The 16,086-nt window shown below is 43.3% G+C and overlaps 1 protein-coding gene across 10 annotated transcripts in view; it reads left to right on the forward strand.

Annotated features, from left to right (window-relative positions):
* Window positions 1-16,086, forward strand: part of PACSIN2 (protein kinase C and casein kinase substrate in neurons 2) — a 140,458-nt gene that overhangs the window by 113,663 nt on the left and 10,709 nt on the right. For all 10 annotated transcript variants that reach the window (XM_073317035.1, XM_073317103.1, XM_073317054.1 and 7 more), the window contains 2 exons: window positions 6,754-6,929; window positions 8,277-8,397. In XM_073317035.1, the coding sequence (XP_073173136.1) occupies window positions 6,754-6,929; window positions 8,277-8,397 (297 nt within the window). The remainder of the gene's footprint in view (window positions 1-6,753; window positions 6,930-8,276; window positions 8,398-16,086) is intronic.

Consider the following 16,086-nt stretch of genomic DNA (forward strand, 5'->3'; position numbering starts at 1 on the left):
GGGAACAGTGTCTTCCTAATGAGCGCAGGCCTAGGTCACCCACCCAGGGGCCTAGTAAAATGAGGCAAACATCTCCTCAAGTCTTGCAGCCAAAAGGCAGTTCTGGCTCAAATAGGTCTCTCTGATATTCAGCACTGGACCAGTCAGAGTACCCACAGTACCTCTTGAAAGAGCACTCCACAGTTGACCTGGTACCAACCCCTGTATATCTATTTTGATTCAGTCTGTACCCAGGACTGCCAGCTGCAGTGCAGATGCTTCTAGCACAGACTTTCTGTGCCTTCTGTACCAAGTGATTGTGTGCTGACTGCACAGCCAGAATCAAGCTTGCTTTCATTGTCTACCTTTTGCCTCTGTACCAATGAGCTCTACTGTTCAGGTTGTGGGTGGGATCTGAGATCACCATATGACACTAGAGAGGTTAGCTCACCTTTTAGAGTAAGAATATTTGGTTGAGTCTCCCTTTTTCAGCATAGTAGGGAGGTATCGCCAGTTGATAAGAGTGAGATAATAGTAACAGGGGATTCGATCATTAGAAATATAGATAGCTGGGTTTATGATGACCAGGAGAACAACATGGTGAATTGTTGTTCACCAGCTGGATGCAAAGATCGTGGATCTCTTGAGACATCTAGACAGGCTTATGTGCAGTCTTGGGGAAGAGCCAGGTGGTTATACATGTAGGCACCAGTGACATAAAGAAAGGTAGGAGAAAGGTCCTGGAGGCTAAATTTAGGCTGTTAGGTCAGAGACTGAAGTCTGGGACGTCCATGGGAGCATTCTCTGACATTCTTCCAGTTCTACGTAATAGGTCAGACAGACACAGGCAGAATTGGAGGGTCTTAATGCATGGATGAGATGATGGTGTATTGAGGATGGGTTTAGGTATGTGAAGAACTGGGGAACCTTTTGGGAAAGTAGGAGCCTATACAGGAAGGATGGGCTCCACCTAAACCAAAACAGAACCAGATTGGTGACATGTAAAATTAAAATGTTGTAGATGAGGTTTTAAACTAGGGGCTGGGGGAAAGTTGACGGGTGTGGAGGAGCACACGGTTTGGACAGACATCCTTAATGGAGGATCTTTTAATGGGGATTGTCTATATCCTAGTAAAGAGGAAAGGCTAGAAATTGATAAAGTACAGGCAGAAACTGAAGAGAAACAGTCAAATGCAAAAGAGTCACATTCAATTACATTGCATAATGGCAGACAGCTAAAAAGTGACAAATTTTGTAAGTGCTTATGTACAAATGCTAGAAGTCTAAACACTAGTATGGGTGAACTTGAGTGCCTGTTATTAAATAAGGATATTGAGATAATAGGTATCACAGAAGCTTGATGGAATGACGATAATCAATGGACACGGTAATACCAGGGCACAAAATATATAAGAATGACAGAGTAGGTTATGTTGGAGGGGGTGTGGCACTGTATGTGAAAGAAAGCATAGAATCAAATATAATAAAAATCTTAAATGAATCAAACTGTACCATAGAATCTTTGTGGATAGAAATTCCATGCTTGAATAAGAAGAATATGGCAGCAGGAATATACTACTGACCACCTGACCAAGATGGTGATGGTGACTGGTAAATGGTCCGGGAGATTAGAGGGGCTATGATAATTAAAAACTCAATAATAATGAGGGATTTCAACTATCTCCACATTGACTGGGTACATGTCTCCTCAGGACGGACTGCAGAGATAACATTTCTAGACATCATAAATGATTGCTTCTTTGAGCAGCTAGTCCTGGAACCCACAAGGGGAGAGGCAGTTCTTCTAGTCCGCAGTGGAGCACAGGATCTTGGTCAAGAGGTGCATAAAGCTGAACCACTTGGTAATAGCGACCATAATATAATTGAATTTAAATATCTTTGGGGAAGAGGGGGATATCAAAGAAGCCCACTACAGTGAGATTTAACTTCAGAAAGGGGAACTATGCAAAAATGAGGAAGCTAGTTAAATGCCAATTAAAAGGAACAATCACAAGAACAAAATGCCTGCAAGTGGCATGGAAACTTTTTAACACCACAGTAGAGGCTCAAACTAAATGTATACCCCAAATTAAAAAGCATAGTAAGAGAATCAAAAAAGTGCTACCATAGCAAAACAACAAAGTAAAAGAAGTGGTAAGAGGCAAAAAGGAATCCTTTAAAAAATGGAAGTTAAATCCTACTGAGGAAAATAGAAAGGAGCATAAATTCTGAGAAGTGGAGTGTAAAAGTATTAGGTAGGCCAAAAAAGAATTTGAAGAGCAACTAGCAAAAGACTCAGAAACTAGCAGCAAAAAAATGAAATACATTAGAAGCAGGAGGCCTGCTAAACAATCAGTGGGGCCACTGGATAATCAAGATGCTAAAGGAGCATTCAAGAAAGATGAAGCCGTTGCGGAGAAGCTGCATGAATTCTTTGCATCGGTCTTTATTGCTGAGGATCTGAGGGAAATTTCCACACATGAGCCAGTCTTTTTAGATAAGACATCTGAGGAACTGTCCCCTATTGAGGTGTCAGTAGAGGAGTTTTTGGAACAGAATGATAAATTAAACAATAGTGAGTCTCCAGGGCAAGATGGTATTCACCCAGGAGTTTTGAAGGAACCCAAATATGAAATTGCACAACTACAAACTATGGTATGTAATCTATCACTTAAATCAGCGTCTGCACCACATGACTGGAGGATAGTTAATATGATCCTAATTTTTTAAAAAGGACTCCAGAGGCAATCCTGTCAATTACAGGCCAGTAAGCCTAACTTCAGTACCAACTAAATTGGTTGAAACTATACTAAAGAACAGAATTATCAGCTACATAGATGAACACTATTTGTTGGGAAAGAGTGAACGTGGTTTTTGTAAAGGGAAATCATGCCTCATTAATCTATTAGAATTCTTTGAGGGGGGTCAATAAACCCTATTTGGACAAGGGTGATCCAGTGGATATAGTATACTTGAACTTTCAGAAAACCAAACTTAAGCAAAGTAAGCTGTCCTAGGATAAGAGGTAAGGTCCTCTCATGGATCAGTAACTGGTTAAAAGACAAGAAACAAAAGATAGGGATAAGTGATCAGTTTTCAGAATAGTGAGAGGTAAATATTTGTGTCCTGCAGGAATCTGTACTTGAACCAGTGCTGTTCAACATACTCAGAATCATAAATGATCTGGGAAAAGGGGTAAATAATGAGGTGGCAACATTTGCAAATGATAGAAAGTTACTCAAGACAGTTGAATCCAAAGCAGACTGCTAAGAGTTACAAAAAGATCTCACAAAAATGGGTGACTGGGCAACAAAGTAGCAGGTGAAATTCAGTGTTGATAAATGCAAAGTAATGCACATTAGAAAACATACTCCCAACTATACATACAAAATGATGGGATCTAAATTAGCTGGTATCACTCACAAAAGAGATCTTGGAGTCATGGTGAATAATTATCTGCAAACATCCGCTCAGTGTGCAGTGGCAGTCAAAGCTAACCAAATGTTAGGAAACATTTGAGAGAAAATATCGTAATGCCACTGTATAAATCCACGCTTTGAATACTGCTTGCTGTTCCAGTCTCCCATCACAAAAAAGATATTTTAGAATTAGAAAAGGTACAGAAAAGGGCAACAAAAATGATTAAGGGTATGGAACAGCATCCATATGAGGAGAGATTAAAAACACGAGCTGTTCAGCCTTAAAAAGAGACGACTAAGGGGGATATAACAGAGGTCTATAAAATCATGAAGGGTGTAGAGAAAGTGAATAGGGAAGTGCTATACACCCTTCACATAACACAAGAACCAGGGGTCAGCTTTAAACAAAAGGAAGTACGTCTTCACACAACGCACAGTCAACCTGTGGAACTTGTTGCCGGGGATGTTGTGAAAGCCAAAATTACAACTGGGTTCAAAAAAGAATTAGATAAATTCATGGAGGATAGGTCCATCAATGGCTATTAGCCAAGATGGTCAGGGATGCAACCCCGTGCTTTGCGTGTCCCTTACCTCTGACTGCCAGGACTGGAGAGTGGGATGGATCACTCAATAATTGCCCCGTTATGCTCATTCCCACGGAAGCACCTGGCATTGGCCACTGTCGGAAGACTGGCTACTGGGCTAGATGGACCATTGGTCTGACCCATATGTCCATTTTTATGTTCATTCACTTTTTTCACTCTTACAAGCCCTACTGGTCTGAGAGGGAATCCAGGATTCTCCTTTATAAACACAGACCCTGGAATCCTTGTGGGGGGACGTTTACCCTAATATCTGCCCTCATGGCTTGCAGCCTCTTACACGTATAATATGCAGTCTTGCCCTACTTGGGCCCTTAGGGTATGCAGTCAGTTAGGAAGTCTCACTCTAGTGCCTTCTCTAGAGTAAGAGCTCCCTCTCCTACAAGATATCATAGGTCAACTCAAGAGGGACATTTGGTAGAGCTTCACAGCCTGCACCATTAAGAACAGGACAGTGAGCATGAACACCTGCAGGAAATGGAAGAGTAACTGATTTCGAGCAGCGGTATCTTTTTTCCTTACCAGACGAGAAAGATGGTGCCTTCCACTTAGAGCCATCCAGATTAATTTAAAATCTGCCAAACTCACCGAGCGCACCTTCATGCTTAAGACCTCCAAACTTCCCAAGAAGCTTACCTCCAAGTAAACGTTAGAACTCAGTCATTAGCCTAGCGTGCACAACGTTTGTAGCTGTGCTATGTGAATCAGCTACTGAAATAATGACTGACAACATGACAGCAATGTTTTGTCAATATAAAAGGAGTGGCATGGTCATCTCCCCCTTCCTCTGCCAAGAAGCCATTAGTCTCGAACAGGCATATTCCACGCTAAATCGCACCAGTAGCTCTAGCAGGCTTACAGAACATCCTGGTGAACCAGCTCAGCAGGCAGTTTTCAGATGACCTTGAGTAGAGGACTTGATCCTGCAAAGCATCTTCCATAGGATATATAAAAATAGATCTTTTTTACTACAGACTAGGACAAGAAATGCCACATATTCTGGTTAAAGGGGGGCTGGCTCCATGTTGGATTTTCTCTTCATCCCATGGGCACTGGAGATCATGTTCACCTACCCACCAATCACATTAATACCAAGGGTCTGAGGAAACTCAAGCAACTTTCAACAGTAATGATCATTCTAGTCCCAGGTTGGCCCAAACAGTTATGTTCTTTAACCTAATGAACTTGTCAGCACAGTCCGTGATCACAGTACCTGTTCTACCTGACATCAATTCTCAAAACGAAGGTCAGATGCAACCCAGACAAAGTATCTTTACCTCTGATAGTGTAGATGCTGGCTGGCTAACTACCATTGAAAGAAGTTGTTCAGCTGAAATCCAGAACATCTCGGTGCATAGCAAAAACCACTCTACTAGATTGATCTAAATGGAAAATATCTTCCTTTGGAAGCTCTAATTTCTGCTATTCAGGACTGTCTTCTATTCGTAAAGCGTTCAGGACTATCCATTGGCTCTGTAAGGGTACGTTTGGTAGCAATAGCAGCACATCACTTCCTGTTTCAGGGGTTGCATGCTATTTTCTCACCATATAGTGAATAGATTCCTCAAGAGCCTCATTCATGTATTTCCCAGTTCAGGAATCCCCTCCTTCCTGGGACCTCAACATGGTATTAGATGGTTTAATGGGACCATCTTTGAGCCCTAGCAACCTGCTCTTTATACCATCTATCCATAAAGAGTGTCTCTTCAGTTGCTGTAACATTAGCTTGGAGGATAGAAGAAATTCCACATGGCTGGTCGACCTCACACGATGTTTCACAAAGACAAAGTAATTTAGGCCACACTCTAAGTTTTTGCCAGAATTTTCTTTATTTGTACTTAAATCAACAGATTCTGCCAGTTTTCTTCCCCAAACCCCACAAACTAAGGGAAAGCTGAGCTGCACAGCCTTGATGTGGCTAGGGCTCTTTTATATTACCTGGACAGAACAAGACCCTTCAGGAGCTTCCTTGGGCTGTTTTATACCATTTGTAGATAGGGTTAAAGGTCAGGAAACATACCCATTTAGACAGTCTTTGCGTGGATCTGTATTAAATCCTATTATGATATAGTTAAATTAGATCCATCCTTGCATGGATTCCATGACTCACCCTCCATTCCTGCTATGGAGTCCTATACCATCTGGATTCTGTATTAGTGAAGGAATTGAGAGATGGTTGGGCCTGCCTTTTGTGTCCTTGGGTGGTGGCATGCAAGAGCATCCAGAGTACAGCCACAGCCCCAACAGACGCTGCTAGCCAAAATAATCTGATTTTGTGTGCATTGGGCATATGTGTAGCAGAAGTGGAAACCACATGGACAGCACTTTTTGAATCATAGTTACTGTAAGGTAACTGCTCTTTCTTGGCTGTCTCCTGATCTTATCACCAAGTGATCTGAATGCATCTGCTTTACAGATGTCTCTGGAACTCCTACATATGGTACTTAAAATGCTTAAAGAAAATGGAATCTAGATAGCCCTAGGTGATTCATATTCTCATTAGCTCAATTGCTTTCAATACTTTTACAAGATTTCATTACCTTGCAAATGAAAATTGCCCCCTCTTATGGCAGTCTGAGCTGTTGCGTAACACATGACCTAGAACAAATTAACTTTACTAAGATAAATAAAGCAGATGTTCCTATTATAGTCTCGATATTGATTGTTACAGTATTGACCAGTTCACCATTCTGTGAACCTTTGTTATAGGCAATTAGTAACAACAAGAACAACTTGCACTGCATCTTTTTCAGACAAAAGAAAAGTATGAAAAATCACTGAAAGACCTGGATTATGTTACACCTCAGTATATGGAAAATATGGAGCAGGTATTTGAACAATGTCAGCAGTTTGAGGAAAAACGTCTGCGTTTCTTCCGGGAAGTGTTACTAGAAGTTCAGAAACACCTTGACTTATCTAATGATGTGAGGTAAATTTAAAAGACTTAAAACATTTCTTGCTAAAATTGCTTTAATGTGGCCATGAAATATTGTGCATCCAGTAAACTAGAGTTTACAATAGTCTTTCTAAAGTATGTGTCTTTTATATGGCATTAAATTTAAAGATTCTCATAATTCAATGTTAAGCCATTTCCATTCTTTAATTTATTACTTTTGTCCAGGATCAGATGTTGGGAAGACGATGCTAATCTGGTAGCCTGCTTTAAAATTTAGTGATTTGAGATTTTATTGTTCCACTCTTAATTAAGGTTTTCAGAAGTGAACGCTTGCCAATTATTAAAAGGAAATCCTCTTTAGTATTTAATTTAGAATTTAGATTTTAGAGTTTAGAATATAAAAATGGCAGAATAGAAAGTTAAATATGCTTTTAGTGGCTTGAAATAACACTTGGTTCTTGACAGGCTAAACAAGAATTCATTAATCTCAGACTACACAGATATAACTGCATAAACATGTCTGAAACTAATTGTTAAAGGGACAAGACTGAAGTAGTACTGGAGATATTGAAACAATTTTCCATTTGAAATGGATTCAAATGTGAGGTAACTGTTTTAAAGAGAGTCCACCATTGTTTGGGATCTTGCCCATATCTTTGTTCTGAAAGCTATTTTTACACTTCATCTATTTCTCTTTTCTTGCACAGATTACTCTAATTGCTGACAACATTGCCGAGAAATATATATTGTATGGAAACATAATGGCCAATTATTGGGTTAATTCTTTGTATTAAAAATTCATATCCCTATTGACTATACTTCAGATTTCTGGCATTTCAGGTTTTTCTAGTTTAGCTTAATTTTCCTAGTAAATATGTTTATGAACATAATTTACATTAGAATTAATTAATTCTACACTAAAACTATAATAAAAACAGTCTCCAGTCTAGACTAGGCAAGCTGGATGAAAATCTGCATAACTGGGTTTTTAGGTAATATTATAAATGAGTTCATACAAAAACAGGTAAACATTTATCACTTATAATTTGCGATCACTGATTAATGGCTACACAGAGTGTGGTACATAAAATGACTTAAATAAAACAAACACAACCTTGAGAGTTATCAAAAACTCAATATCTGGGCTATATAGCTTTTCTTTTTATTTTGCCATTATTGCTAAGTTTTGCACAAGAATTTCATACAGATGTATTTGTCCTCATGTAAATCATGGTGTTCTGGCTCATGTAGATCTTGGCTCATGGTGTTTTGGCTCATATAAATCATGGTAAAAGTATACATTTTTCTATTCTGATTAGTGGGTTTATCAGATTTCTAGCAAACATATATGTTAAATGAGAAAACAAATTTGTCTTCTAGTTACAAAAATATCTATCGTGAATTGGAGCAAAATATCAAAACCGCAGATGCTATTGAAGATCTGAGGTGGTTTAGAGCTAATCATGGTCCAGGGATGTCAATGAATTGGCCTCAATTTGAGGTAAGAATTTACCCCTTTTAAAAACCTGTTTTTTTGATACTTGACTTTCTTTCCTTCTTTTCCTTAATGGAACAGTAATTTTTTGTTTAAAAAGCTGAATATTCCTTGCCTCCCTATTTTTCTCAATTTTTTTAATAGTTTTTGATCACTGAATCTAACACTTGTAAAAAGCTCTGATAGTTAAAATCATTCATATGTCACTTTTGTGGGTGAGTTTGTTGTGAACTATGCTTTTGCTGGCACAACTGTCTCTCGCTTCCAGATAAAACATCCTGCATACTCTGTGCTATGACTTGGACTTTAACTCCTATCCTGTTAATATCAACAAGCAGCTAAATGAAGTACAGAAAGCAAGGGCTTTGCTGTAAGAAAACATAATAACTAAACCACTTGTAAATTGATCCTATTGAAGACTTGAGTGTTTAAAAATTCATGTAAAAGTCAAGAATTATTTTTACTTAACTTGTTTCCAACACCTATACAGAAAGCAGTAGTAAGTTTCACTATAAACTGTAATTGCTACTAGATAGCATTAAGAGCATCCTGAAGACAAGTTTCTATGTAATTTACTCCATCTTTCTAGTTATCTGTTTTTTATACTGGCAACTAGTTCACGTAACGTATCACAAGGCAGGAATCTGGACTGGATGTTGGCCATATAAACTTGTTTTGTAGTGGCTGTTAACATATCTTCCCCCAAATAAAATGGGTGCTAAAAGTATACTTAATTGGAAGGAGCAGAACTTTTTAAAAAGTTTCAGCTAATTTGGGGGCACCAAGTTGATGGAATTAAAATGTCACTTTCCTCAGTAAGGGAACATTGGAGACTACATGCTTGAGATCACTGCCTGGGAAAATGCATTTTAGCACTATTAATGTGTTGTGGTGATTTCTTTTTTGTTTTGTTTTTAAATATCTTGTGGGTGAGGGGGCGGTTTCCACATGGATGAAATGCTGGTATCAGGATACTAGTGGACTGAGGGTGGGAAAGCTCAAATTTAAGATAAAAATATTATGCTGTTGGGTTTCTTGGTGTGACGTTTTGAATGATATGACTACAGTTGCTTTTTATGCATGTGCTGTGCCAGATCTTTTGATATATAAGATGCAGATACAAATATAATGTAAGTTATTATTTTTCTAATAGAATAATATAATTTTTTCTTTACATGCAACAAGGATGAAGTAAGTAAAAAATTTTATGGTCATATTTATAAATGTTGTTGTCATACACATTAAGTATGATTAAAGCAATGGTCCTTGTTAAGTTATGGTACTGTAAACTTCCAATTTATATCTATACAAAGTTGTTCAAAGAACTTGTTCTCTATTGAAAACAAATTGATGTCTGCTTGTTAAGACTGATAGAGCTTACTAATTGTGTAAGCCAGGGGTAGTCAATTATATTTTGTCAAGTGTCAAATTTCTTGGTCAAAATTCAGCTCCCCTTCCCATACCCCCCAGTTGCCCCCCCCAACTCCCCGATCACTCGTTGGCTCCCCACCCAAAGAGTAGGGTGACCATATTTCCCTAAACTGAAAACGGGACACATGGGGGTGGCCTGCACCACCTGGTGTTGCTGCTCCCCCCCCCCCCAATATTCCTCTGTGCCCCCAATTGAGCCAAGTAGCAGAAATGGGGGCAGGGGGGAAGAGGAATGGGTATGGGCTGGGATCTGGGCAACAAAGCATGGTGTGAGTGTGTGTGAGTTCTTTTGAGCTCAGAACCAGGAGGTGAAGCTATTGGACTACGATCCAGCTAGTAATGCGATGCTGTTTTGTGGGCTGGGTTAGCAGAGACACAGGAAGGAGGCATTGGGAAGTGGGAGGGATCAAGGAGACTCCAGATACCAGCCCTAGAGAGATAGTAGGAGGCTGGGATGTGGCAGAAATGGGGAAGGAAAGAGGCCAGTTGGGGTTGGAGAGGGACTGGCGAGGGCTCTTGGGACTGGCCTCGAAGGATGGTGGGTGGGGAGGACACGAGGCCGGGGTGGGAGACTCTGGAGTCCAGTTGGGAGCAGGAGGCATCGAGGGGAGAGAGTCGGTCCCCAGAATGAGGGGTTGGGTGCAATTGGGACAGGGTGGGGGTATTGGTCCCTGGAGTGAGGGGCTGGGGGCAATCGGGGTGGCAGGTCAGTCCCTGGAGCAAGGGGTCTGGGTCGGGGGCAATCTGGGCACAGACTGAGGGGGGTACTCCAGCCCCGGCTCAGCTGCAGCCTCCATTGAAAAGTGTCTGGAGGTCTGGATTTGTCCTCCGGTCTGCCTATTGACTACCCTTGGTGTAATCCAATGGTAATACCAGCATGCAGAGCTTTCAGATTCATTTTTTAAACTTCGCTTCATTTGAATGCCTATTTAAGTTCTTTTCCTTTTTGTACAACAAACCCAACTCTAGCTGCTTCTTCGAGTGCTTGCTCATGTTGATTGCATCGTAGGTGTGCGTGGGCCCACATGCGTGGTCGTCGGAGACTTTTGCCTTAGAGATATTTGTCGGGTCACCTGTGGTGTCCTCTGGAGTGTTGCGCTCATGCCGTGGTATATCAGGCTCCGCTGGCCCTACGCCCTTTCAGTTCCTTCTTACGGCCCGTGGTGGTCAGTCGGAGTGCCTCTGTCCCTTGCTTTGCAAGCTGTCAGCGTTTTTTTCCCCTCATATCTCAGCCTGGTGCTTCCAGCTGTAAATAGTTCAATCATTTGTTAGTTAGTTGTTCAGCAGCTGTTAAGTGTTCAATTAGTGTTCCAGTGGGGACTTTGCCCCAGGCGGGGCATGCCCCGGTCTCCGGGTTTTAAGCCCTGCTAAAGGTGAAGCAAGACAAAGCAACTGTTACCCTCATAGCCCCAGCGTGGCCTTGTCATCATTGGTTCGGCATGCTGCTGAGTCTTTTGGCAGCCACCTCACTGCAGCTGCCTCTTCAGCCGGATCTGCTGTCCCAGAACCACGGCAATGTGCTGAATCCAAACCTGGCGATGCTGCACTTGACAGATTGGCTACTGCGTGGCTAAGTATGGACAAACGGTAGTGCTCTGCTGGTGTCGAACAGGTCCTGCTGGGCAGCAGGAAACCCTCCACCATGGCTACCTACATGGCGAAGTGGAAGCAGGTCACATGTTGGGCCTCTGATCGACACATTCGTGCTGAAGAGGCCCTGCTGCAGGAGATCCTGGACTATGTGCTGCACTTTAAGATCCAGGACCTGTCGCTATCTTTGGTCAGGGTACACCTGGTGGCCATTTTGGTGTTCCACCCTCTATTTCAAGACAGGTCGGTCTTCGCCCATCCCATGATGGCGCGGTTCCTGAAAGATCTGGAGCACCTGGACCCGGTTGCCCCTTGGGACCTGAATCTTGTTCTGTCAAGGCTCATGCGTCCCCCTCTTCAAACCTTTGGTTTCCTGCTCTCTCCTGCTTCCCTCCTGGAAGGTTGTCATCTTGGTTGCTATAACTTCGACCTACAGCATGTCCGAGATCAGGGCGCTCGCATCAGAGCCGCCTTATACGTTCTATATATATATATATATGTTCTATAAGGACAAGGGCCAGCTGCATCTGCACCCAGCTTTTCTGCCCAAGGTCATTTCCCAGTTTCATACTGGTCAAGACCTATACTTGCCGGTACTTGGTCCAAAGCCTCATGCGACGGATGAGGAACGCAGGCTGCGCATCCTGGACGTTAGATGGGTGCTGGTTTTCTACATAGATAGAACCAAGCTGTTCCATAGGTCAACACAATTGTTTGTTGCTGTTGCAGACAGGATGAGGTGTTGCCCAGTGTCTGTCCAGAGAATCTCATCTTGGATCACAGCCTGCATCCACTACTGTTACGAGCTGGTGAAGGTGCCCCCGCTGGCAATCATGAGGGCTCACTCGTCTAAGGCACAGGTGTAATCGGCAGCCTTCCTTGCTCAGGTGCCTATCCAATAAATTTGTCACGCCGCAACCTGGTCGTCCGTCCGCACATTCTCATCTAATTATACGCTGACCCAGCAAGCTCAAGATGATGATGGCTTTGGCAGAGCAATGCTCCAATATGCAAGACTGTGAACTCTGAGCCGACCTCAGAGGATTCTGTTTGTGAGTCACCCACAATGGAATTGACATGAGCAAGCACTCGAAGAAGAAACAATGGCTACTCACCTTTATGTAACTGTTCTTCGAGATGTGTTGCTCACATCCATTTCATTACCCATCCTCCTGCCCCTCTGCCGGAGTCCTCTCAGAGGGAACTGAGAGGGCATAGGGCCAGCGGCCAGGAGGATATAGCGCAGCACTCCAGAGGGTGCCACAGCTGGCCCTACTGATACTGCTAAGGCAAAAGTCTCTGACTGCGCACGTGGGCACGCACACACCTACAATGGAATGGACAGGAGCAACATATCTTTAAGAACAACAGTTACAAAAAGGTGGATAACAGTTTTATTTTACCCTTAAGTGTGGGAGATGTAGAAGAAACCATAGAATACCATGTGAATTCAAGATTTTCCCCTAGTCTGTCCATTTTGTCCTTTGTATTGCTGCAGTGTTGTCACTTAATTCCTGCTTTGAATTAACATTCAATTCAGGATTGACTTTGCAGACTTTGCAGTTCAACTCTTCCCTAATGCCTGCCTGTCTACCTACTCATATGCCTTTAAACGCTCCAAAATATCGAGACAGAGATACTTAAACCATGAAAATCATGGAGTTCCATGATCAAACTTCAGTCTTACTGATTTTTTTTTCTAGCTATTGTGATAGATCCAGGCCAGTTGGGTACAACAGAGTAACAGAAGGCAGATATACTGGCCACTGGATAAGCAGTTTTCTGTTCCCTGACTGACCAGAGCAGGGGCTGCTCCAGACGAGGGTTGACACATGACTCCAATTAACCTGCAGAGAGTCAGGTGAGGCCATTAAGCTAATGCGAACACCTGACTCTAAGGCCCCTCTGATACTATAAAAGGGCTCACTCCAGTCAGGCCGAGGAGAGCCAGAGGAGAGGAAGTGTAGCTGAAGGGCTGGGTAATGAACACACCCTCAAGCCACTGGAAAGAGAGCCCTAAGGTAAGGGTGAAGATGGTGTTGAGAGAGAAGTGGGAGAGCTGTGTGGAAGTGGCCCAGGGAAATGTAGCACCTCTGGCCGTGAAAGGTCGGCTGCTAACAGCTGCTGCCATTAGGGTCCCTGGGCCAGAACCCGGAGTAGAGGGTGGGCCCAGGTTCCCCCCAGCCCGCCACTACAGAAACACCTCCTGGGATGGGAAGACAGGCCCCTGTCAGGACAGGGGACTAAACTGTTTTGGACTAAGCCTGTAGGGACAACAGAGACTGTGGGAGTTCTCTCACCAACCTCCTTGCTGGCTTATGATGAAAAGGGCTCAGTAGACTGTAACCCTAGCCCTAGAGAAAGAAGGGCCATGAGGAGGGTCGCAGTGAGCCTCTGAGGCTAGCATAAACTGCCTGGAAATGCAGGATCCACGGGGACAAGGTTGGAGCTCTGCCACAATATAAAATAATGGGTTTTAGCAGCAATAGCTCAAATATATTAAATTAGGGAGTTGTACCTTAAGGACTTAAAGTGAAATGCAAAATCACCACATTTCATGCAATAGGTCACTTCTGAGATAGTTTACTTGTTTAACAAGTTGACTTTCCCACAGATCATTCTTGACATGCTGCTTATCTTTTAAACTGAAATCCTGAAAGCTATATACATTACCAGTGCCTGGCTGTTCTGTAGCAGTGGAAGAGCACTCTGTGTACTACCTGTAGTGTCTGTTTTTGTGGTTTCTCCCTTAATTTTAGACTACTGGCAGGTGGATACAGTCATCATGGGAAAGTTTGGCATTTTTAGAGGCAGAGAGATAGAATGTAAAGCTTCAGTTGGCACAAAAGTTAAACCAGCATATTGCTTCTGACATTGCCAGTGGTTCACTTTACTCTTAATTTCCTTGCTGATATCCAGGGCAAAGCTTTAATCTTTATGCTATTTGTGCAGAACAGCTGTATTGATTCACATAAGCAATGGATCCTTCAATGACTGTTTCCTTGCAGACCCATAAGCTTGACCATAAGAGAATTTTGGTGCTCTCACTTTTTAGAGAGAGAATTTAAAAAGGTATTCTGCTGCCACGTTCCTAATCCTTATTTTGTTTATGTATCAAAGGTAAAGGTTTTCCATTGTCTGTTGATGCACTACCATGTTTTGATAGTCACAGTGAATTTCCCTCCCTTCATCGGGGGAGGGGCAAGGAATGTTGGGAGTGGAAGCTCCCTGTGAATGGGGAGAGAGGAAGGGGGAGGTACTGAGGATTAGGGGGATGGTTCCATGCTGGGAAGAAGGATCCTGGGGCAGTTCCTACCTGCTTTCTGGCCCATTCCAGCCCCTCTGGGTTTCATTCTCTGCTCCCCAACCCGATCCTGGGCCTCACAATTGCTGTTCAACCCCTTCTGGGTCCTGCTTCCTGGCCTGATCCAAGTCCCCACCACAGCTGCTCGGGCCTCTCTAGGTCCTGATCTTGGGCCTCATAGTTGTTGCCCCACCCCCTGTGTCCTGCTCTCATCAACCCCTCCAGACGAGTTTATGCAGGGGCAGAAACCTCCACAATATTTCCCTTGTGGGGGCACTACTCCCTTCCCTTCTGCCACCTCTGGGCTTTAACTTTCTTAAAACTAGAAACAGACAAGGTGAGGAAAAAAATTAAACAAAGATTAGGTCTACTGTAAAACTGTAGGCTAAACATATGTCAAAACTAGAGGGTATTGGAAAAGAAGAATATGCATACCAGACTATAACATACTTCTGGGAAATTCTGCGCAACTGTGGCACAGTGGAAAAATGCCCCCTACAGATTCCATTTGCTTCCTTGCAGAGAATGGTTTCTGTGGGGAAGCAAAGAGTAGCTGCATCAGTACTCACTCACCCTTCCCCAGCAGCTCAGACCTGGCTGTTCAGGCAGCGGGTGGGGGGTCTTGGGATGCCCTGGTCACCCAGGGACGTTAGTCCCAGCTGCAGGGGGGTGGGGGGAGGAAGGAGACTGAGCACCCATTCCTCCTTCCCTGCACGGAGCAACTGGGGCTCGGTCAGATCAAGCCCCAGAAACTTCCCTTGGCTGCAGGAAGCTCCGCACCACGGGGCTTGGGGGTGGGGGGGAAGGTTCAGTGGGGGGTTGGGTGCGGATGCACGGAGGTTGGGTGGACAAGGGAGCAGCTTCCTGTACAGTGACCCCTCCCCTCCACGCACCTGGACCCCTCCCCCCACTGAGCCCCCTCCGTATCAGGAGTCCCCCCACACCCAGACCCCCCACACTGCACCCTGTCGAGTTTCACCCCCTGCATCAGGATTCCACCACACCTGGACACCCACCCCACTGAACCCCAACCAGCTGTACTCTGACACACCCCCCACACACACACACTGATTCTTAACCACCTTCATCTGGACTTCGCTGCACAGTCCCATTCCCCCTGCACCCAGAACCCTGCACCGAGCCTCCGTGCATCCAGGTTCCCCCTTGCACCCGTATCCCCATCGAGCTGTCTGCATCCAGATTGCATCTAGTACTCTTTAGGGAATTCTTTACCAAAAAATTTAAAATTCTGAGAAGTTCTGCATATTTTAATTGTCAAAATAACACAAACACAATAACAATATAATCACACCATTTTCAATTATTTTAGTAATTTATTTCAAAATACTTGTCAGCAAATAATTGAAAAT

The sequence above is a fragment of the Lepidochelys kempii genome, chromosome 1 (genome assembly GCF_965140265.1).
Source record: "Lepidochelys kempii isolate rLepKem1 chromosome 1, rLepKem1.hap2, whole genome shotgun sequence".
Classification (NCBI taxonomy): domain Eukaryota; kingdom Metazoa; phylum Chordata; order Testudines; family Cheloniidae; genus Lepidochelys; species Lepidochelys kempii.